At 38.6% G+C, this 23,386-nt stretch overlaps 1 protein-coding gene across 4 annotated transcripts in view; it reads left to right on the top strand.

Moving 5' to 3' along the window:
- The window catches only part of AGK (acylglycerol kinase), a 106,851-nt gene that overhangs the window by 74,591 nt on the left and 8,874 nt on the right, over positions 1–23,386 (top strand). For all 4 annotated transcript variants that reach the window (XM_017891058.1, XM_017891055.1, XM_017891057.1 and 1 more), the window contains exons 9-13: positions 501–570; positions 12,692–12,771; positions 15,749–15,806; positions 20,078–20,228; positions 20,644–20,741. In XM_017891058.1, coding sequence (XP_017746547.1) covers positions 501–570; positions 12,692–12,771; positions 15,749–15,806; positions 20,078–20,228; positions 20,644–20,741 — 457 coding nt within the window. The remainder of the gene's footprint in view (positions 1–500; positions 571–12,691; positions 12,772–15,748; positions 15,807–20,077; positions 20,229–20,643; positions 20,742–23,386) is intronic.

Consider the following 23,386-nt stretch of genomic DNA (forward strand, 5'->3'; position numbering starts at 1 on the left):
TCTGTGTTCAAAAGAATCAGCAATTAAAATGAAGTGCATCCTAGTAGTCCTGGAAAATAACAGAAATATGTCTCAGGTTCTGGATTATATTTTGCTAAGATAACTATAACAAGTCCTGCTCTTTAGTTACCCTTCTGGCTGTTAGAGCAAGAATAAATACTGTTTTTGGAAATGCCTGAATTTTTTACAATGAATAAAAAATGTTGTTATTATTTAAGTATCATATTCTCCAATGGTAAATAGGAGTCAGGCACAATGTAGAGATTCAGTAAATGTTAAATGAATAAATGATCGGTGTCTTGTATGAACTTCTCCTTGCCAAAGCTTTCTCTTTGAGTCCCTATAAACTACTAGTACTTTGGGCAAGAGGAAGAGAGAGAGAGGGGGAGAGAGAGAGAGAGAGAGATGTGTGTGTGTGTTTGTGCATGAGTGCATGTGGCAGTGTGGCGGGGGAGATGTTGCCTCTTTTCACAATATGATCATTTCCTTCTCTCTTTTAGACATATTACTGATGCCACACTTGCCATTGTGAAAGGAGAGACAGTTCCACTTGATGTCTTGCAGATCAAGGTAAATCTTTTCATCACATATTGAAAAAACTGTGAAAGTAATACTCACTTACATTTTAAAGAAAATAAACTGTAGCAGTTCAGATGAGGTCATCATGAAAACAATAGTTGCTCTTCCATTCCTACCCCAAGTATTAGTCCCCAGAGAAAATTAATTTTACCTGTTAATTCTAGTTGTTATTACTAATATGCTGTCGCTCCTATTTTAAAATGTGGCTAAAACATAATATTTACCATTGTAGTCATTTTAAGTATACAGTTCAGTAGTGTTAAGTATACTTAACTACTTTTTTTTTTTTTTTTTTTTTTTTTTTTTGAGACGGAGTCTTGGTCTGTCGCCCAGGCTGGAGTGCAGTGGCACAATCTCAGATCACTGCAACCTCTGCCTCCCGAGTTTAAGCAATTCTCCTGTCTCAGCGTCCCAAGTAGCTGAAATTACAGGCACCCACCTCCACACCTGGTTAATTTTAACTACTTTTTGATTTATCAGTTTTAGACCTTATCTTTGACCTCTTTGTTTTACAGGCATACCTCATTTTATTACACTTCACCTTATTGCATTTCACAGATATTGTGCTTTTTACGAATTGAACGTCTGTGGCAACCCTGCCTGCCCCAAGCAAGTCTACCAGTGTCATTTTTCCAACAGCACGTGCTCACGTCATGACTCTGTGTCACATTTTGGTAATCCTCATGATACCTCAAACTTTTTCATCATTACTATATTGTTATGGTGATCTGTGATCAGTGATCTTTGATGTTACTATTGTAATTGTTTGGGGCACCATGAATTGTGCCCACATATAATAGCAAACTTAATTAAATATGTGCGTTGACTGCTCCACCAAACAGCCATTTCCCTACCTATCTCTGTTCCCTCTGACACAACAATATTGAAATTAGGCGAATTAATAACCCTACTTAGCCTCTAAGTGTTCACATAAAGAAGAGACACCTGTCTCTCACTTTAAATCAAAAGCTATAGATGAGTCCAGGCACGGTGGCTCACACCTGTAATTCCAGCACTTTGGGAGGTCGTGGCAGGCGGATCACTTGAGGTCAGGAGTTAAAGACCAGCCTGGCCAACATGGTGAAACCCCATCTCTACTAAAATACAAAATTAGCTGGGCATTAAAAAAAAAAAAAGCTAGGAATAGTTATGCTTAGTAAGAAAGGCATGTTAAAAGTTGAGATAGGCTGAAAACTAGGCCTCATGCCAAATAGCCAAGTTGTGAATGCAAAGGAAAAGTTCTTGAAGGAACTTATAGTGCTACTACACTGAGCATATGAATGATAAGAAAGTGTGGCCCGGTACAGTGGCTCACACCTGTAATCCCAGCACTTTGGGAGGCTGAGATGGGTGGATCACCTGACGTTGGGAGTTAGAGACCAGCCTGATCAACATGGAGAAACCCCATCTCTACTAAAAATACAAAATTAGTTGGGTGTGGTGGCACATGCCTGTAATCTCAGGTACTTGGGAGGCTGAGGCAGGAGAATTGCTTGAACCCGGGAGGCAGAGGTTGCGGTGAGCCAAGATCGCGCCATTGCACTCCAGCCTGGGCAATAAGAGCGAAACTCCGTCTAAAAAAAGAAAGAAAGAAAGAAAGAAAGAAATTGAAGTAGCCATATTGCTGATGTGGAGAAAGTTTTAGTGGTCTGGATAGAAGACCAAATCAGCCACAACATTCCCTTAAGCCACAGCCTAATCCAGGGCAAGGCCCTAACTCTCTTCAATTTTATGAAGGCTAAGTTAAGTGAAGAGGCTGCAGAAGAAACGTTTAAACCTAACAGAGGTTGGTTCATGAGGTTTAAGGAAAGAAGCCCTTCTCCTAACATAAAGTGCAAGGTGGAGCAGCAATTAGCTGATGGAGAAGGTGCTGCAAGTTATCCAGAAGATCTAGCTAAGATGATTGACAGAGGTACCCGTACTAAACAACAGATTTTCTGTGTAGACAAAACAGCCTTTTATTGGAAGAATGTGCCATCTCAGACTTTCATAGCTAGAGACGGGAAGTCAATGGCTGGCTTCAAAGTTTGGGACAGGCTGACTCTCTTGTTAAAAACTACTGCAGCTGGTGACTTTTAAGTTCAAGCCAGTGCTCATTTACCATTCCAAAAGTCCTAGGGCCTTTAAAAATTATGCTGTATCTACTCTGCTTGTGCTGTGTAACTGGAAGAACAAATCCTGGGTGATAGCACATCTGTTTACAGCATAGTTCACTGAATATTTTAGGCCCACTGTTGAGACCCACTGCTCAGAAAAAACAATTCATATCAAAATATTACTGCTTATTAACAAGCACCTGACCACCCGAGAGCCCTGATGGATATGTACAAGGAGATTAATGTTTTCTTGCCTGCTAACAGACATTCATCCTGCATCTCACGGATCAAGGAATAATTTCAACTTTCAAGTTTTATTATTTAAGAAATAAATTGTGGACCAAAGGTCATCAATAGATGAACTACAGTTTTGGCAACAAAGTGAGACCCCAGCTACAAAAAAAACTTTGTAAAAAATTAGACAGGCATGGTGGTGTGGGCCGATAATCCCAGCTGTCATAGATAGTGACTCATCTGATGTATCTGGGCAAAATAAATTGAAAACCTTCTGGAAACGATTCACCATTCTAGATGCCATTACAAACATTGATGATTCATGGGAGGAGGTCAAAATAACAGTGTTAACAGAAGTTTGAAAGAAGTTGATTCCAACCTTCATGGATGACTTTAAGGGGTTCAAGATTTCAGTGGAGGAAGGAACTGCAGATGTCGTAGAAATAACAAGAGAACTGGAATTAGAAGTGGAACCTGAAGATGTGATTGAAATGCTGAAATCTTGTAAAATTTGAATGAAGAGTTGTTTCTTATGGATGGGCAAAGAAAGTGATTTCTTGAGATGGAATATACTTCTGATGAGGATGCCGTGAACCTTGTTGAAATGACAAAAAGGATTTAAAATATTACATAAACTTAGTTGACAAAGCATTGGCAGGGATTGAGAAGACTGACTCCAACTTTGGGAGAATTTCTGCTGTAAGTCACATGCTATCAAACTGCATATATCCTGCAGATAAATCTTTCATGAAAGGATGAGTCCGATATTGCAAACTTCATTGCTGTCTTACTTTAAGAAATTGTCCCATCCACCCCAACCTTCAGCAACCACCACCCTGGTCAGTCAGCAGCCATCAACATAGAGGCAAGACCCTCCACAGCAAAGAGATTAGGACTTGCTGAAAGCTCAGATAATTGTTAGCATTTTTAAATTTAGCATTTAATGTTAGCATATTTTTAAGTTAAGGTACATGCTTTTTTTGACGTAATGCTGTTGCACACTCAATAGACTAGTATAATATAAACATACCTTTTATATGCACTGGCAAACCAAGAAGTTCCTGTGACTCATTTTATTGCGATACTCAGTTTATTGCAGTGGTCTGGAACCGAACCTGCAACATCTGTGAGATATGTAAGAATTGCTCTCTATCTACTCGCAATATAATTGTATTGCTATTTTTAGTTCCTTTATTTTATTTATTTATTTTTTTGAGACAGGATCTCACTCTGTCACCGAGGCTGGAGTGCAGTGGCTCGATCATAGCTCATTGCAACCTCCAACTCCTGGGCTCAAGGGATCTTCCTGCTTCAGCCTCCTAAGTAGCTAGGACTACAGACCCACACCACCATGCCTGTCTAATTTTTTACAAAGATTTTTTTGTATAGATGGGGTCTCACTTTGTTGCCCAGGCTGTATGTAGTTCATCTATTGATGACCTTTGGTCCACAAGTAGTTCATCTACCTCCTATGGTTGTCTTGAATATTAAAAGAGTTAATAAATATAAACAAATATAAAATACTTAGGATAGTGATTTTTACCTGTGTGTATGGTGGCCACCTCTTCCTCTCATGCCCTCCCAAAGGTGAAACTGTTCTCATATCTCATCACCCTATTAGAGTAGCTTGTCTTTTTTTGAATTCATGTTAGTTGGTCATCTTGAATCTTAGCTCTCTGATAAGCTTTTTTAAAGTTATGATTTTGTAGATTATCTGGCTTTTCTCATTTTAGGGTGGGACGGTGTTCTTTGTACTTTCCTACATGCTAGGTGGGAATAGAATTTCCCATTTTTCTTATTAATTGTGTAATGTTTTCTTACTGATTTATACATGAACTGATGAATTGTATTAGACATATATTTTTTAAAAAGACTTAGAAGCAATGATACCTAATAGCAGTGATCATATTTGGCACCCAGAAGGTGGCTTTAAATACCATTCTCAATAAAAATAACCAAGGCTCTGTGAAGGGATGGCTTTCGCAGGGCAATAACAAGGCAAGAAAGTACTCAAAAGCTGATGGAGATATCACAAAAGATGTAGCCTTCAGGTGTCCTACTCGCCAATTTTGGGACTCTTTGAATATTACAAAGAACAGTAATGCTGATGAATCATAATGCCTTAAAAATGAAGAGTCCATGAGTTTCCAGTGATATTTCAGGATTGCCAGTTTGTAAACGCAGAAAGAATGATAGAAAATCTCCATTTTTAAAATCACCTGTGTAATGATTGAGGTAGAGATCATCAGTGAATACTAAAACCATTGGATAAAAGATTGTTGGTAAACAAAGTCCACAGTCTCAAGAGTATATCAGGTTACTTAATAATTTAAAAGGGAAAATATACTTTGATAGTGGAGAAATCTAGCATATGTTACTTTAACCGAGTGATCAAACTTAACATCGCGAATAATGGATACACTGACGTCGTCTGCCTCCCGATGTGATATATTGAGAAGGATATAACATCACCTGTGTATTTTGCTGTGCAAAGTATTAACTAACTGAATATAATCATGAATAATTAGACAAATCCAAATTCTAAAAACAAAAATTGGACTCATCAAAAAATGGCAATGTCATGAAATCCAAAAGAAGGTAGACAGTCTGTTCTGGATTAAGGAATACTAAAGAAATAACTAACTGCAGTACAAGAGCCTGAATTGGAAAAATGAGAAATAATGGCAATCCATAAAAGGCATTATTGGAACAATTAGAGACATTTTAGTATAAACTGTATCTTAAATATTATATATCGATGTTAGATTTCTTGAGAGGGACAGTGGTGTTATGGTTATGTCTGTGTGTGTTCTTGTTCTTAGGAGCTGCATGATGAAATATGTAGTGGTAAAGGGTCATGGGTCTGCAATTTATTAGCAAATTTAACATCACTGGAGAACATATACACACAGATAAAGCTAATATGGAGGAAATGTTGGCAGTTGGTGAATCTAGGTGAAAGGTATAAATGGTGTTCATTGTACTGTTTAAAAATTGTTTTGGTTTGACACTTTTCCAAAATAACTTTGAGGGTAAGAAGGTCCAGTAGCTATTGTCAATTCTTGATCAGCGTTCTCTATTAAAAAAATAATTTAAATCTTAGAAAACAGGACAAGTATTCTCACTTGGATAGTAGTTACGTAGTGACTCCTTTTTCATCTAAACTTTTATTTTTTTTCTGGAAAGGGCATATTCCTAGGAGGGCAGAGCTGCGAAGTTAAATAACCCTATAAACGGTGAGCCCCGTGTTCTTAGATTTGGCCTGAGAATGTACCAGCTACATTCAGGATGAACATCTTATATTCATTCAGGTTCCCTGATATTTATGAATGAAGGGTCCTCACTGTGTCATGATTCCAAACTTCAATCCTAAAAAGTTGCTGTTAGTTACATAGAGCTTGCTATAAGTATATTTACAATTGGCGAACCCATGAGCTTGCCTTTTATTTTCTTTTCTTCTCGTCCACTGATGTCTGGACTCATCACCATGCCCTCATTGATCATGATAAAAGTGATTTAAATTGCAGTTGATCTTTTAGCATATAATAAAGCTAACTTGTTTTCACAACATGGGATGGCTATGCTGAACTTTCAGTCTAGGAAAGGTACTAGAGATTGTTATCTATGGAGATATTATTTAAAATACTGTTATTACCAAAGGAGGTGGATCAGGATACATCTCTTAATAACTGAGTGATTTATTCTTTCTTACATATGTGTTAGAAGTAATCCATCCCAGAGTATCTGAGATTTAACTGGAAATTCTTGCTGTGCTTTGATTGATTGATTGATTGATTGAGATGGAGTCTCACTCTGTAACTCAGGCTAAAGTGCAGTGGTGCAGTCTTGGCTCACTGCAACCTCCACCTCCCAGGTTCAAGCCATTCTCCTGCCTCAGCCTCCTGAGTAACTGGGACTACAGGTGCGTGCCACCACACCCAGCTAATTTTTGTATTTTTAGTAGAGACAGGGTTTCACCATATTGATCAGGCTTGTCTTGAACTCCTGGCCTCGTGATACACCCACCTCAGCCTCCCAAAGTGCTGGGATTACAGGCGTGAGCCCTGAGCCCGGCCTGTGCTTATATTTAAATGTCTCTTATCTCCTTTATGTTTTTCTTTGAAATATACTGATTTTGTGAATTGATGAAACCAGTATCAAATTTACCACAGGCTCTGTGTATTGATGACACAATCCAGAAAGAAAACTCTGAAAATCAGTTCGTAGAAAACGTGGTACAACAGTCTCTACTCTGGTTTCTGAGGAACCCAACTAAGTTGGATACATTTTCTCTTTTTTCCTTATTTTCTGAAAATTAATTTCAGAATATGGGGAAAAGATCATAGAAAAGCCTTGTACTATAAGCATTACAGCTAAAGCCTGATACCACATTTTTCTTCTTTCAAAGAACAATCCAACCTTATCAATCATATGTCTGATGATTCTCCAAAGATAAATAGTTCTTGAAAACAATAATGCCTTCTATTTAGCTTTTAGATTGTTCAATCTGTGTTCACATTTCACTTGAATCTCCCGCTCAGTGAGGAAGTTGAGGGTGAGATTCGTATCCTCCTTTGACAGGTTAGGAAAAAAGAATCCTTTGATTATGATGAGTTGTGCTGGAGATGTAACTAGAATTGAGATTTCCTTTCTCATAGTCCATTGGTTTTTCCACTTAACTGCTTTGTCCAGGTGGCGTCATACTTGGCACCATTCCATGATTTTTGAAGGGCAGTTTTCCCCATATAGACATCTATAATGCCTGATACTTGACTTTAAAGTAGTTACTGGGAAGGTTTATAGAATTCTTTCTAGCTTTTTCTTTTTGTTTTTTCAACTAGATTCTTAAGACCCTCCCAACCCAGAACCAATTGAGGCACAGAGGGGAGGTCGTGGGGAGTTAGAACCTTTCCCTTTTCCCTGTTCGCCATTCCTGGCTAATTACATGGACTCCTTCTTTTTAGACCCTGGCCTTGATCATTCTCTTAAGATGATGCTTGAAGCTGCTTCAGAACTCCTTTAGAACACCTTCTACTTTCTTTATCTAGGATCCCTGAAATTTCCAGATTAGGCATCTATCTAGTTTATGGGACTTGCTTTCTTTTCGGTGTTCCTTAAGCATTTATTCCAACCTGCTCACTCCATTATTTTCTTCCAGAAACCCTAGGCCATTTTCTCCCAGGGATTTAGAAGAAGTCTTTCTAGAGAAGTCTGTGAATTGGGGCAGCACATCTCCTTTGCTGTGAAGATCTGCCTGTGTGCTTGTTTTGTTTTGTTTTGTTTACTGACCCAACCATCTCAAAATTTGACTGCCTACCCAGATCTTTAGTGGGTTAAGATATAGTGGGACTTTGTCTATTGTTGGCTTCTACTTTGTCCATCTGACCTTCCTTACTTTTTCTGTGTTCATGTGTACCCCAATAGGGACTAGTCTCTCCATGGCTGGTCCTCAGGCCTCTTCTGAATCTTGACAGTCCAGTGCCCATCTGGAATACTAATTATTCTCTAGATCTGCTCACACATATTCTGCCTTGCTTGCCCATTTCCTGTTACCCAGAGCCATTCTCACCTTTTGCTAGGACACAGCACTCCACATCAGTGGAACTTTGGGGTCACAAGGCTTTTTATTTAATTCTAACGGAATGTTCCTAAAAAATTCTTCCCCGGAGATGAAGAAAGAGAAAACAGGGTTAGAGGATCAGTCAGCAACTCTCAGTACTTAGCACTTCTTCCCTACACTGCATGCTTTAGGACAGCATTTACCAAGAAATATTAATTATACAAAAATGTCCTCCCACAGAAGGGTTGCACAGTTGACAACTTAGGAAAGCTGTATATTGTGCTTCCTCCTTTGGAAATGTGTAATGTACATTAACATAGTAAAGACTCAAAGAAGAACTGCAGTAAACGTAACTTGCTTCAAACCAAATAAGTTTGGTATTTTCCAATTTATTTCACCATGGAATCTTCTGTCATCATCAGCAGCAGCATCATCCTCCTCAGACATAACACTTGTTAACATGTTATGAAACATTTGGGGAAATGATGCTATACATATATACTGTTATTTCTCTCCCTTAGACTAGAATCACTTTCTTCTCTCCTTTGTCTTCTTTCCAGTTCTTTCCAACCTCCCCTAATCTAGGTACCTTGTTTTTTAATTGCTGGCCAAATAGTGCAAAATTTGCAGTTAGATAGGAGGAATAAGTTTTGAGATCTATAGCACAGCAGGGTGACTATAGTTGATAATAATGTACATTTAAACATAACTAAGAGAATAAACTTCAAATGTCTCACCACAAAAAAGGGTAAGTAAATGAGGTGATGAATATTTAATTAGCTTGATTTAATCATCCCACATTGCATACACATGTCAATCACATTGTACCCCATAAACATATACAAGTGTGATTTATCAATTAAAAATAATAATTTGTTTTGTTTTAAAATTTATATTTTCCTTGACCATCCATCTCCTTAGCTCCCCCCACCCACTGCGCAGTTGTACCTACTTCCATGATACTCAGTAGGTATCTCAATATAAATCAGAAGCCTGGTATATGGAAACTTACCACACTATTATACTTACTTAGCAATTTTGTTAAGGTGAAGGCGTTAAGTGGGATTTAATTCAGACAATATTTAGATTCAGTTCTAGATGACAGAATTAAGAGAGACACTGACAAACAACAGAGGGAGCTGGGTAAACAAGATAATGAGGCTGTAAAATCATGGCGGAACAACGGAAAGACTAGACATGTAGCTTGGAGAGCATAAAGCTAGGGAGGAAATGTGAGCACTTCGAGGCAGGGAGTGTGTTAGTGTGTTCACCTGTGTGTCTGCAGTTTCCAGCACCATGCTTGGCTGAGTAGGGGTTCTGTCAATACTGAATGGATGAGTGAAAACATATCTGTCTTCAGATACATGAGAGGTGACGTTTGTGAAATTCCAGTGAGGGTAGGGATATTTTTGGCTCACGTAAAAGCTTTATGAGGTTATTCTGTCACCTCATTTTATGATTAAATATAGTAATTTTAAAATTTTATGTATTTATCATAAATTTTACTTACTCTTGGCCACTCACTGCTAGCAGGTGAGGATACAGTGGTGATAGCCCCTTTATACACTCATAGAAGATAATGTAGAGAAGGTTGTTTTAGTATTAAGCAAAAGATGACCTTGTTTTCAGAGGTAGAAGCCAATGTTCAAAAGTTAAGTGACTTGCCTAGGATCACTTAGGTATTCTGTGAGGATTCTCACTTCAAAACAATTGGTTTACGTTATTATACCATTTTATAAATCTTTAATGGTCAGCATGTAACATTCCTAAGAAATAATACAGTCTTTAAATGATCACTTATACTTTGATAAAATCATCACTTATTACACCCCAAAATTCTGGAGTCATCTTTGACTCCCCCATTCAGGCAGGAAGTCATGTTGGTTCTATCTTCAAAATATATCCAAAATCAAGCATTTCTTCTTGCCTCTGTTCTTACCACTCTGGTCCTAGCTGCCTTCATCTTTTGTCTGGATCATTCCAGGAGTCCTCTAACTCTTGTAATTCCCTCTCCCCTCGCCTCCCTACGATCTGTTGTCAGCACAACAGCCAGTGTGTGGTCAGGAGTTAGAGCATGTCGCTTCTCTGCCCAGAGCCCATCAACAGCTTTCCATCTCTGAATAACACCGAAGTCATTCAAAGTCCTTCAAGGCCAAACACAGTCCAGTCCCTGTGACCTCTCTGGCCTCATTTGGATTTCTCATGTACTTCAGGTCTCTGTTCAAATGTTACTGTATCATTGATATCCTCCATCACCTCCTCATATTAGTAAGCAATCCTGAGCATAGTGGTTCACACCTGTAAGCCCAGCACTTTGGGAGGCTGAGGCAGGTGGATCATCAGAGGTCAGAAGTTGGAGATCATCCTGGTCAACAGGGTGAAACCCCGTCTCTACTAAAAGAATACAAAAATTAGCCAGGCGTGGTGGCGTGCACCTGTAATCCCAGCTACTCAGGAGGCTGAGGCAGGAGAATCACTTGAACCTGGGAGGCGGAGGTTGCAGTGAGCTGAGATCACCCCACTGTACTCCAGCCTGGGGAACAGAGTGAGAGACTGTCTTAAAAAAAAAAAAAAAGGCAAAATAAAAAAAGTCCTCCTTCCCCTCAGTGTCTTTGGGCTGTTTTTTCATCGCACTCTCTCTGCTTCCTACTGTTTCTAGCTACTTTATTGTTGGTACATAAAGGAATGATTAGAGAAAAATCTTTTTCCTTACCATTCCCTCTTGGTTGCTGATGCCCCTGTGCTGGCTGTCTTACGGGTTCATGTGTGAATTCTTTGGGATTCCTCCCCATGGCATACATAGTTTTCTGATGTTAGAGATCTGTTCTAGCTCCACCTTTTTCAACTTCCTGCAGAGAGCATCCAGGCTTCGCTCTCTCCACAGCTTCTGACTGCTTGGATACTATCATCCCTGGGCTAGGCTCTTAGATGGGATACTGTCAAGATGACTCAAAGGCCTGTTACCTTCCACAGTATCCACTAGGCACCCAGAAAACTAGTATGTCCTTGCTGTACCAGCCAGTGAGTTGCTGCACGTTCTCCTTTTTTCTCTGCCATTTCTCGCTGGTTCCCTTGTGCCTTGCTAAAGCACGTACAGAGAGTGAAAATGCAAGTCTACTGCACCTGCAGATCCTCGACAAAGGGATGAGAGGCCAGCGTCCTTCCCTTGCAGGCTTCTTTTATTGTGTTTGATTCTCCTAGAAATCTCTTTGATTCTCCTAGTCATTCCAAAGCAAATGATTTGCTTTTGGCATAGTGGAAACGGGAGTGAAAGTGGTGTTGGGGGAAGCACTCTTTCCCTTGCGGAGAAGACGGCATGCTTTCTCTAGGCAGTGACTTGCACTGCCAAGGATTTACCTCCAGTTGCTACTCTTCTGCTTGCACTGGCTGTGATGGGAATCAAGCTGGTTCTGCCCGCTTTTAGCAACTTCTGTGGACTCTTCTGTAGCATTTGGTGGCTCTCTTTAGAGTGTGGGGGCACTGGGTGCCTGTCAATTTTCAGCTCTTAGACTTTAGATGAAATTCTGAGCTACAGGAAAAATTCCATTTAGAATCCTGGTACCTAGATTATTGATAATTTTTTAAGGAAGATTCAGGGTGGAGTATAAACTCTTAGAGACATTTGGCTGTATTGTGTATTTTTCCTGTATGTTGCTTAATTCACTGATTTATTAGAAATTCACTGATTATAATATGCAGTATTTGGCCATAAAACATTGGACTAACTCCAAATCACTTTTTATTTTGACTTTTTCTAACACATATTTGACTGTATTTTCAGATATTCAGGTGAAACATTCTAGAGTACCAGGATTCTGATCTGACTTGAGAGCTCTTGACCCTATAAGGAAAATGCAGGCTTAAGTTATCTTTGCCTTGGACAAGTACAGGAAAGAAATTCTAGCTGACCTGACTACTGATTGGTTCAAGAAGTAACATAGTTAGTACTCCCAAATTTACAGTCCAAAGTATGACAGTATGTTCCCCTGCCAGCAGATTCATGAGACCTGATGTGTAAAACTTCCCTTCATTTACAGTGTGGCTTATTCAAGTATTTTTACTGAGCACTCACAGGGTTAATGTCTTTAATGTTTGAGCAGACTTTTTAGAATTTTGGTTTGATGGAAAGTAGGCCATGAACATTTGCTGAGTACTTACATGTAAAGAGTTCCAAGTGACTGATTGTAATCATGAATTTAAATGAAATGTGTTTAACTTCCAGGGTGAAAAGGAACAGCCTGTGTTTGCAATGACCGGCCTTCGATGGGGATCTTTCAGAGATGCTGGCGTCAAAGTTAGCAAGTAAAGGATTACTATATTGATGTGTGATGTTTTTTTAAAAAAATCTTATTCTGTCCCTGCCTTTCAGGTTTTAACTCACAGAGATCTTCTGGGAATAAATTTGGTGGGCCTTGAGGTTGAATTGTGTGTGAATAATGGAGGTAGGAACAATCAGGTAGAGGTTTATGTCCTGTATGCAGAAAGGCTGGGGAAGGTTGCAGCTTCCTCAACACTAGCTGGGCAGTAGCTGAAGAGGAGAAGGGTGTGTCTCTATTTTTAGGTACAATATTTGAGCATAGGTTAGGCTCAAGCTAGGCTGTAGGGAGAACTGGATTGCCTGTCATTCTGCAACTGCTTAGCGGGCTACCAAGTGGAAGGGACTGCCTGGGCTACAGCCTTACGGAGCTGTTGCAGTTGGACGACTTTTCCTGAGAGGTATTTTTGTGAAGGCCTCACAGATTGGGAGACCACAGGCTGCTGCTCTTAGAGGAGGAAGAAAGGCGGCGCCTGGCTGTGCCGTGAGGTGGGAGAAACAGGCCTGTTGAGGAGCTGATGAGAGGGCCAGCACTGGCTTTTCGTGGGAATTGACTTCTTTTTGGAGAATCCATTGTGTGCAAAGAAACTCTTGGCTTGGAGAGAGGGTGTGTCGTGTTCCATCTGCTGTGGAGAGGTAAAGTTAGGCAAGGGCTTGCTGAGCAGGACTAAAGGGGACACCGTGTGAGATTTGCTTCATACCTGGTGGGTGGTATTTTCTCTTTACCTTTTCTTAAAATCGAGGGCTTACAGTTTGAGTAAGTTTAAATGAATTGTGGCTGATCTCACACATAGCTCTCAAGAAATTGCTCTTTCACTTGATAGGCCAGCCTGCCAGGCTTTTTTTTTTTTTTACAGAAATTTCTCTCACTTGTTTCACTTTTATTATTCTTGCTAATGAGATTCCTGACAGTGCAATGTCAAAAAAGAGACATTACCATATTATATTACACTTTGCATTCTGAAGTATTTCACATCTTTTTATTTGCAAGTGTGCCATGATTATAGGGTTCCACAAATTACCTTGTGTTTGATCTGAAATCTCAAATCCAGCAGCTCACCAAGAGAAACTGCTTAGCTTTCCCTAAAAAAGTCTGGTTAGGACAAATTGCTTTCCAAAATGTGTTAAGCAACAGTAAAGCATAGTACAGGTCAACACTTTTAGGGCTACTTTATATACTTGCCCCATATCTTGATTGGTTTCTGAACAAAGAATTTTAAAATTCTGATTGTCATTACGTGCTGCCTTGGCTAGGCCCATCCACTGAGTTGCTCTTTGTATTAAGAAAGAAATGGTAGAGATAGGAGAAATCATTTCCTAGCTGGCTATAGAAGACTACAAAGACAGTGGCAAAATGTACTATTGGTAGAGATGAAGGAAACTGAGGAATATGTAGAAGGTAACTGCCTGAGTTGAGATGACCTTCTACTTGACTAACTAGGGAAAGAAGCAAACTATAAAGTAAATTTTAAAAAAAAAACAACAAAAAATCAGATGATCAGGGCCTCATTAGTAGTAGCACAATATCAACCTAAATAATCATTTAGAATGTTTCTGCATTCCCTCTTGGATTATATCTAAGCTCTTTGTTATTCCAGGCCCAACTTACTCTGTCATCACCCCTAATTATGAAATTATGCATCTTTACTTCTAAGCTTTTCCCTCTTTCTCTGGCTGTTACCCTGTTTCCCATACTCTAAGTTTTGTACCCTGACTTTATTCTGTGCCATTCATTTTATAAGCATGGCTGCTCCAATAATTTTAGGCCCTTAATGATTTTTTGTCTCTTTTTGATTCCCCTTACCAATAAGCACTGATCAGTTTATGCTTTTCTATATAGTCATTCATTGTTTGCTTTTACTTATTTGGGTCTTATTTTCTCAAATCATAAGCTCCCAAAGTGGGAAATTTATACTTTATATTTCTTCTGTTTCCTCCACATTCATAGTGGATGCTAAATAAATGTATATGATCAGAATCAATAGAGAGCAGTTAATGTTGAGTGATTTGTTAACAGAGATAAGTTTTAAGAGAAGAATCTACTTTATGCCATTTTCTAATTCCGATTAGGTGTCTTCCTCTCTCCAGTAGCTTTTATGTATTTAGCAATAAGCAATAGATTCTCGTTATTCCCAGATTTAACATTTGCCATTTTAAAGCTGTATAACATGAGTAATGTGAAATTATGCTGGTTTACACTTTTTAATTGAGTGTGCATATGTGCATTTGTTTGTGTGAGAGGACATGGTGTACAGGATCTAGTCATTTAGCTTGGGATCAGCACATCAGAGCATGCAGTGTTTGCATCTTCGTGTGGCTGTATCATCCTTTACTCATAGCCCTTTTGAATGTACACTTGACCCGTTGTATCCATAGATATAAACAAATGCAGATAGAAAATATTTAGGGAAAAAAATATTCCACAAAATTCCAAAAAGCAAAACTGGAATTGGCTGCACACTGAGTACTGTGTTGAATCCGTGCAAATAAAGTGATGTGTAGGCATCGTATTAAGTGTTATAAGCAATGTAGAGATGATTTAAAATATACAAGAGAATGTACATAGATTATGTGCAAACATGGCATTTTCTATCAGGGACTTGAACATCTGCAGACTTTGGACTGAGGGACAACTGTATACCGAACTGTATTCTATGGCTTAAAGGATGTGTTTCAAGGATGTTGTGACTTTAGTGACTCAGGGAGCCTGGTTATATATCTCTCATAAATTGCAAGGATCTTTACTGTATAACTAACTAATTACATGTAACTTGACAAGGCATCGAAATGTGGATTTAAAATTGGATGTAATACTCTTTTATACTAAGCCATAACCTCCTAGCTACCAGAATAGCCACTCATAGCAGAGATGTAATTCTAATGTATTGTCTGCCATGAATGGTATCTATCACATGATAGTTCTTTTGATATTCTTATCAGATTTTTATCTTGGTCTTTTCACAGGTACTGGTATCTTGGGCCTCTAAAAATCAAAGCAGCCCACTTTTTCAGCACTCTTAAGGTAAATGTGATTTACAATGTAGATATTTGCTGTGTTATTTTGTTGTTTCTCTGTAATGCAGATATTTGGTATATTTTTTTAATTCCTTGCTACAGATGAATGTGGCATGCTTCAACTCTAAAACAGGGCATGTTTGATTAAATGTAAATACAGAAAGCATTCCTGTTTTGATAAGCAATCACCCCTCATCTACCAACTCATTCCCTCTACTTCCAAACCTATATTTAATTTCTCGTTAGCATTCTAATTACCTTTGCTATTAATTCACTCTCTTGCCAGACAGACCTTGAACATAATGCCATATGTCCCGCTGATTATTTGTATGCTTGTCTATGTTAGTACCTGGAAATGAATTGAAGATTTGCATCTGAATATGTAATATCTAATTGTACAGGTTTGTGTTTATATCAGTAGGTTTCAAACTATACTAGCTAAGTATGGGTGATAGTGACTGTATTGGAGAGTATAGGTATGGAACATTTCCATTATCAGAAAAATTTTTGTTGGGCAGTGCTACTCTGTATGATACAATAGAAAATACTGGCATAGAGAAAAGCCTAACAACTTTTATTAGTGAAAATGCTAATAGAAAAGTTATCTTTAACCGTGGACTACAGACTATATTCAGCTTTTATGCAAATCAAAATGGTATATTCACAGTTTGGCTGGCCAGTCTGAAAATTGCCAGATGGGGTTGGAATGTAGTGAGAAGTTTGGTTCTAATGTTAATATTCAGTTATTGAGTGTTTTTCTAATTATAAAAGTAATACATGTGGAAACATAGCTTCCTTTACCTTTTAAACTTTTGGAAAACATAGCTTCCTTTACCTTTTAAAAAAATTCTGACTGGATTAAAAAATTAAATGTAAAACCCTAAAATCACTAGACTACTAGAAGTAAATGTATATAATTTTAAAAATGAACTTGGCAGGGCAAGGTCTTTATATACCAAGGGCAAACTGGATTAGTAAAATCGGTTATTCCTCGAGGGAATAATTTCATTGGTGGAGTTCTGAGTGCATTTAGGAGGAAACAGAGTAGCTACATATTTAAATGGAATATAAACTGTTTCCACCATTTATTCAGCAAACAGCTGTTGATATATGCTTGGGATACAAAGTCAAATGAGACAGGTTTCCTGCCCTCAGTAGAAGTATTCATATGCTGGGAGGGAAGTGTAAGTAAATCAGCAGTTAGGCCAGTGCTGTGAGAGACAGACAGAAAGACTAAGACGGGAGCAGAGAGGAGGGGCATCTAAATCTAATGAGGGTCAGGAAATTTTCCCAGGGGAGGTGACACTTACACTAAATTTTGAAACATTTAAAGGCTGTGTGAAGTCACAGTGGTGTGACATGGCCCTTAATTATGATTAATGCAGTAAAATGGCAGGAAGTGAAGCCAGTGGGTTAGGTAAGGGCAGGTTATGGCAGGTTTTGATGTGCAATTTGACTTTTATCCTTAAAGCAATGGGGAGTTATTGAGTCTTAAGCAGAGGCATGACATGAGCAGATTTGCATTTTAGAAAAATTGTTTTTTTCTAAACAGAAGAACAGATAGGATGTAGGTAGCTCAAGTCAAGGACATTAGATAGAAGATTGTTAAAGTAGTCAGGTGGGAAGTAACGTATAGACTAAGGAGGTAACAGTGAGTATTGACAGTAGAAGACGGATTAAAGAACTGTTAAGTTAGAACCTCAAAAGTCAGAAGAATATAGGATTATCAGATTTCTGGTATGAGGGACTAGAGTTTGGTAATTGGAGTTTTCCACTGATGTTGATAATATTAAAGAGTAAATCAAGTTTGTGAAGAGAGATGAAATTTTCAGTTTAATCTATGTAGAGTTAACATACCTGTGGTACAGACAAGCAAAGATACAATTGTGATTTAGGTCTGGAATTCAGCAGAGAGGTCTGGATTACAGAAACAGATTCAAATGTCATAAGTGTGTGAGCGGTGTTGAAACCATGGGTTGGGTGAAATTACCATTCAGTACAGAGGGCCAGGAATATCCCTAAGGGACATAAACATTTAAAGAACTACCAAAAATGACTAAGAAGTGCTAAGAGAAAATGCAGGAGAGAATACTAACATAGAAGCCAATAGAAGAGAGAATTTCAAGAGAAAAGTAAGAGTTTCAAGAAGCAAAAGCAAAGACTTTAAATATACAGACAAGAGAGTATCCAACGAATTTGGCAGCCTCCAAAAGCTGGACAGCCTCCAAACTGTGGTGGCTGAAGCCAGGTTGAAGAAAGTCAAGACATAAAAGTGATGTAAAGAAATGGCAAGGACAGGCTACTCCTTCAAGAAACCTGACTTTGAAGAGAAGGAGATAGGGAAGGCAAAAGCTGAGAGAAACATGGGATCAATATGGAGTTTTTAAAAGTGGAGAATATTCATGTGTTTCTAGACTGAAGAAAAAGAAAAGAATGTGAGGAGGTGAAGAGAAGGGAGACAGAAAGCATGACTGAATTGGCAAAATCCAAGAGCAGATAGAAGGGTGTGGGATCCAGAGTCCTGGATTGTCCCTGGACAGGAGAAGGGACACCTTTTTTCATTGATACAGGAGAGGAGTAAAGGGTAGGTCCAGATGAAAATGAGATTAGAGAAAGTTAAGGTATTCTCACTGACGTCCCTGATATTCTCACTGAAGTATAGGAAGCAGTCATCCTGTCAGAAAGGCGGTGGGTAGTGGTATGGGGGATTCTGAAGAAAGATGAATGGAGGAGGAGGCTTAGGATTATCAAGTAGCATTGAAGACCTGAGGCTAACGATTTGTAGACACGAATGCTCTTTTGGGTGACTGCTTTTCCCTATATTAATACTCAGCAGGAATATCATTTTCTCCTCTAGTAATACTGAGCCATGATGTACGAGTGCAGGAACTTAGTGACAAGGCTGATCCAGAATTGGGGCTTTCTAGGACATATTGTAGAAGAATAAAGACACAGGAGGGCCTGGAGTAAGTGGAAAAAGAAAGCGATTGAAAGTAATTGACTATCAGTTTGGCACTGAGGGAAAATGAGTGGTCAGGGAGTAGAATCCTCAATGTGATTGAAAACTTGGGGCAGTTAGGTCTTCAGAGGCCCACAGTAAAACCCCTCTCTTCCTCTTTTTAGTTTGAACCAAGGTGTGAAAACAAATGCAGGAACTAGGCAGATGAAGATCAAAACATCATCTTTATAAATGTCAGCAGGAGTGGAGGACAGAGCACCGATACGTGGTCTCTATCTGATCTCCTAATACTGTGAGCTGAAGGTATCCATTGAAACAGCTCCTTCAGGGCAGAGACCACCACAAGAAGCTAATTTTCACCACATGAAAATTAGAAGAAGCAGTGAACGTTTGAGACAAGGACAGCTGCTGTCAGAGAGAAAGGAAGGGGCTGGATCCATGCATTGGTCCTTCTAGACTTGGGGAGGAATAAGTGGTGGAGTGAGAGAAGCCAGTGTTGCTACTGTTTTGTAATTCACCACCTGGAAACTTGAGAACAGGGAAGCATTTCACCCTAAGAGACACAATGGGCACAAAAGAATCAACCAGAAGAATATGGGATATGATTAGAGGGTAGGATCTCAGAGTCTTAGATTTCCAAAGTGAAATAGTTCTGGGTGACATTAGGGGGCAGGATGTGGCCATGGAAATGGGTGGATGTGGTGAACTGGAGGTGATGTCAAGGGCTGAGAGGCTAGGGTATGGTTTTAATTATTCATGCGGTCAGGATGTGATCCAGGATGACACTGGACTTGGGATGCCAGGACGCAGAAGACAAAAAAAAAAAAAAAAAATTAGAGTGTGAGGGTGATGGGCTTTGAAGCAAAGTGAGAAGCCTTGGGCTGGATTGTGAGCCTGGGCTAAACCATTCTGTCCTGTGTGTGGAATAAGATTCCAGAAGTGAGGTAGGTACTTGATGCAACTGGATTTCCTCAGTTTCATTTTGCATCACCATCTGTAAGCCAAAGATGAATTTATTACAGATGACCCTATGTTCATTCACCCTCTTTTTGGACAAGTGTAAATGGTGATGGTTAGTCCATTTTAGGGGGAGCAGTGGAGGCAGTACTTGCTGAATTCATGGTTTTTAAGATCTAGCTTTAAGAGGAAAAGAAAGCTTGAGGATTCCATGCTCCAAATTAGCATTCCATCCAGTGAGAGGAGATTATTAATTCACTTGTTAGCAGGTATAAAGAGACAAATAAATAACCTTTACTGAGAGAAACTCCCAGAGTGGAATTGTATATGCATAAGAAAATTTTCTCTCTCTACATTAAAAGGAGTGGCCTCAGACTCATCAAGCCTCTATCTCATACACGGGACCTACAGAGAGACCTCCCAGTGAACCAGAGGAGACCCCTGTACAAAGACCTTCTTTGTACAGGAGAATATTACGAAGGCTTGCATCCTACTGGGCACAACCACAGGATGGTGAGCAATGTGGCGACTGAAGATTGGAGGGCCCTGGTCAGTTTAGGAGTGCCCTAAAGTAGACCTCCAAAATCAGTTTTAGAGACTTAACTAGAGCAGGAGAAGCCTTTCAGGAATCACTGAATTGATCCTTCTGTGTGCCACCAGAGCATGCCCAAGCAACGTGCCATCAATGGGCATAGCAGTCTCTGTGCACAATCTTTCTGTTAATGTGACTGCTTTTGGTAGTGATGTTTTAGGCACAGAGATGCCATTTTTACCTCTATGTAGAAGAAGCATGAAATAAATAAAATGAAGGCAAAGAGTCAGCAGAAAGGCTTGAGAAACTGAGCTGAGCAGCTAGCAGCTGGCCGTCCGTGGTGGGTGGGTAAATGTTAATGGAAGAAACTGACCTGTATCTAATGGATTCCCACAGCCCTTTCCCAAGAGGTGAGCCCAGAGGTCTGGAAAGATGTGCAGCTGTCCACCATTGAACTGTCCATCACAACACGGAACAATCAGCTTGACCCGACGGTAAGTGTGCTTTTTTATTAGAAAAGCATTTGGTACCTAAGAAAAGTGACAACAGCTATAGAATGTTCCCACTAATTCAGTTATTTTTATTTTTACCCTGTGGAGATAGAGAGGGCAGGGTCAGGGGAAAGAGGATACGGTGTGCCTTTAAGGAATAACAGCAATGAGGAGAAGCTGCCACCTGCAGGAGTGGCATAAATGCTTCTGGGGCTCTGATCACATGTTCTGCTCATTGCTTAATTGGCATTCAGAGAACTTAGGGCAAGAGGGCTTTAGAAATGCAAATTAACTATTCCCATTTGTCACTGGAAAAAAATTGTGGAATTTTTACTTGAGTAAATATCCACGATTTTTGTGACTGTACTAAATATGTCAAATTAGATCCTCAGGAGAAAAATACCCACACACATACATCTGTATCTATATCTACATATGATTTATTTAGGCCCAATCTATAGGTATGCACTATCCCATATGGTAGCTATTAGCCACATGTGGTTAGTTAAATTTAAATTAATTAGAATTAAATAAAATGTAAAACTTAGTTCCTAAGTCACACTCACCACATTTCAAGTGCCCAACAGCCATATGTGGCTAGTAGCCACCATATTGGAAATCACAGGTATACAGCCAGCCTGTCTGTCAGTGCAGAAGGTTCTGTTGGGTGGTCCTGCTATAGAAAATACACCCAAAAGTATTGAAATAAAGCAGGCATTGGCAAACTGGTCTGCCACCTGTTTTGTATAGCCCAGAAGCCAAGAATCTTCTAATTTTAAATGATGCAAAGAAAATCAAAAGAAGAATAATTTTTGTGAACAGAAAAATATGTAAAATTCAAGTTTCAGTATCCATAAATAAAGTTTTATTGGAGCACAGCCACATTCGTTCACAAATATATTGTCTGTGGCTGCCTTTGTGCTACAGGGGAGAGCTGAGTAGTTGTGACAGATTGTATGGCCCAAAGCCTAAAATGTTTATTATCTGGTCACTTACAGAAAAAGTTTACTGACCCTGTTATAGAGAAAACCTTGGTAATTTATATTAATGAGAATACCAATAGGAAAGTAATTGTTAACTGTGGACTAATTACATTCAGCTTTTATGCGAATTAGTCTGTTCACAGTTGTCTAGGCCAGTCTGAAAATTAGCAGATGGAGTTGGAATGTCGTGAAAAGTTTGATTCCAATATTAATAGAGTGATAAGTTTGATTCTAATATTAATATTCAGAGTATTGAGTTGTTTTCTAATTATGAAAATAATACATGTCCATTGCAAAACATTTGGAAAACATAGCTCCCTTCATCCTATAAAAAAATTCTAGTTTGATTAAAGAACTAAATGTAAAATAATAAAATGATTAAAGTATTAGGGTAAATGGCACATGTTTATACCTATGTAACAAGGCTGCACATCCTGTGTATGTACCCCTGAACTTAAAATAGAAGTTTGAAGTTAAAAAAAGTATTAGGGTAAAATCTAAGTGATTATCAGTATAAACTTAAGGAAGACAAAGCCTTTCTAAGCATGACATTTAAGGCAAAAATCATACTGATGCATTTGTCTTTTATTTAAAAGACATTCTAAACTTTTAAATGACATATTGGGAAAAGTATTATCATGTGATAGACCAGGAATTCACTTTTCTTATAACAAGCTCTTAGGATAAAGCAATACGAAATGGGCAAAGGACTAATATAAAAAGTGAGCAAGGGGTAAGAATAGAAAATTCATAAAAGAAATAAGCATTTGAAAAAATAGCTTAGATTTGCTGACTATTTACTACATGCTAGGCACTGTCCTAAGAATTTTACATAGTATGCAATCCTTATAGGTAGATTATCTTTATCTGCATTTTATAGGTAAGGAAACAGAGTGATTTCGGCAAAGAAATGCAAATTAAAACAGTAACATTGAATTGTCATGACTAAAAAGCATGTTATAGATTAAAAGCTTGGTGGTGTGTTTTTGTGATGGGAATATAAATTGGAACATCCTATCTCAGAAACTGGGTATAGTATCTATGAAGTGTCTAAAATATATGCATACCTTTGGCCCTATTAACTGTATTTCTAGGAATTTATCCTACTGAAAATAATCTGATGAATATATAATGTAAGCAGTCCTTTTTTACATAATGGAAATCTGAAAAACACTGGTGAAAGTGGATATATGAATGCTACAAACAAAACAAAACAAAAAAAAATTCTGTTCCAGAGGAATTTAAAAGAGAAAGATAAAATTTCTAATTATACATTTCCTTTATACCAAGTCTTTAATAATATGTATTCCGAGTATTTTGTTCATGTTCTTTACCATTGTTCTTTTCTCTGATGACTGAGTACCAGTGAATGGATTGAGTTCAGTGAGTATGTGATGGCGATCAAGATTAGCCACACTCACAATGCCAAGTGCTTTTTATCTTTGTGCCTATTATAAAAGTATACGATACTGTGCTGCTTATCACTAGTAGTGGCAAATTCATTTCTTTTTTGCACAATTCTTTATAAAAATAAAAGCAAATACAATACAATAAAGGCAATGTAGCTGCCATGTAATAGCTCAAAATGTTCACTTATTAAAACCAGTACATTCAGTGTATGAAAGAAGCTGTAGGAGTGTAGAATGTGTGAAAATTAGGATCTTA

The sequence above is a fragment of the Rhinopithecus bieti genome, unplaced genomic scaffold (assembly GCF_001698545.2).
Source record: "Rhinopithecus bieti isolate Rb0 unplaced genomic scaffold, ASM169854v2 scaffold_20175, whole genome shotgun sequence".
Taxonomy (NCBI): Eukaryota; Metazoa; Chordata; class Mammalia; order Primates; family Cercopithecidae; genus Rhinopithecus; species Rhinopithecus bieti.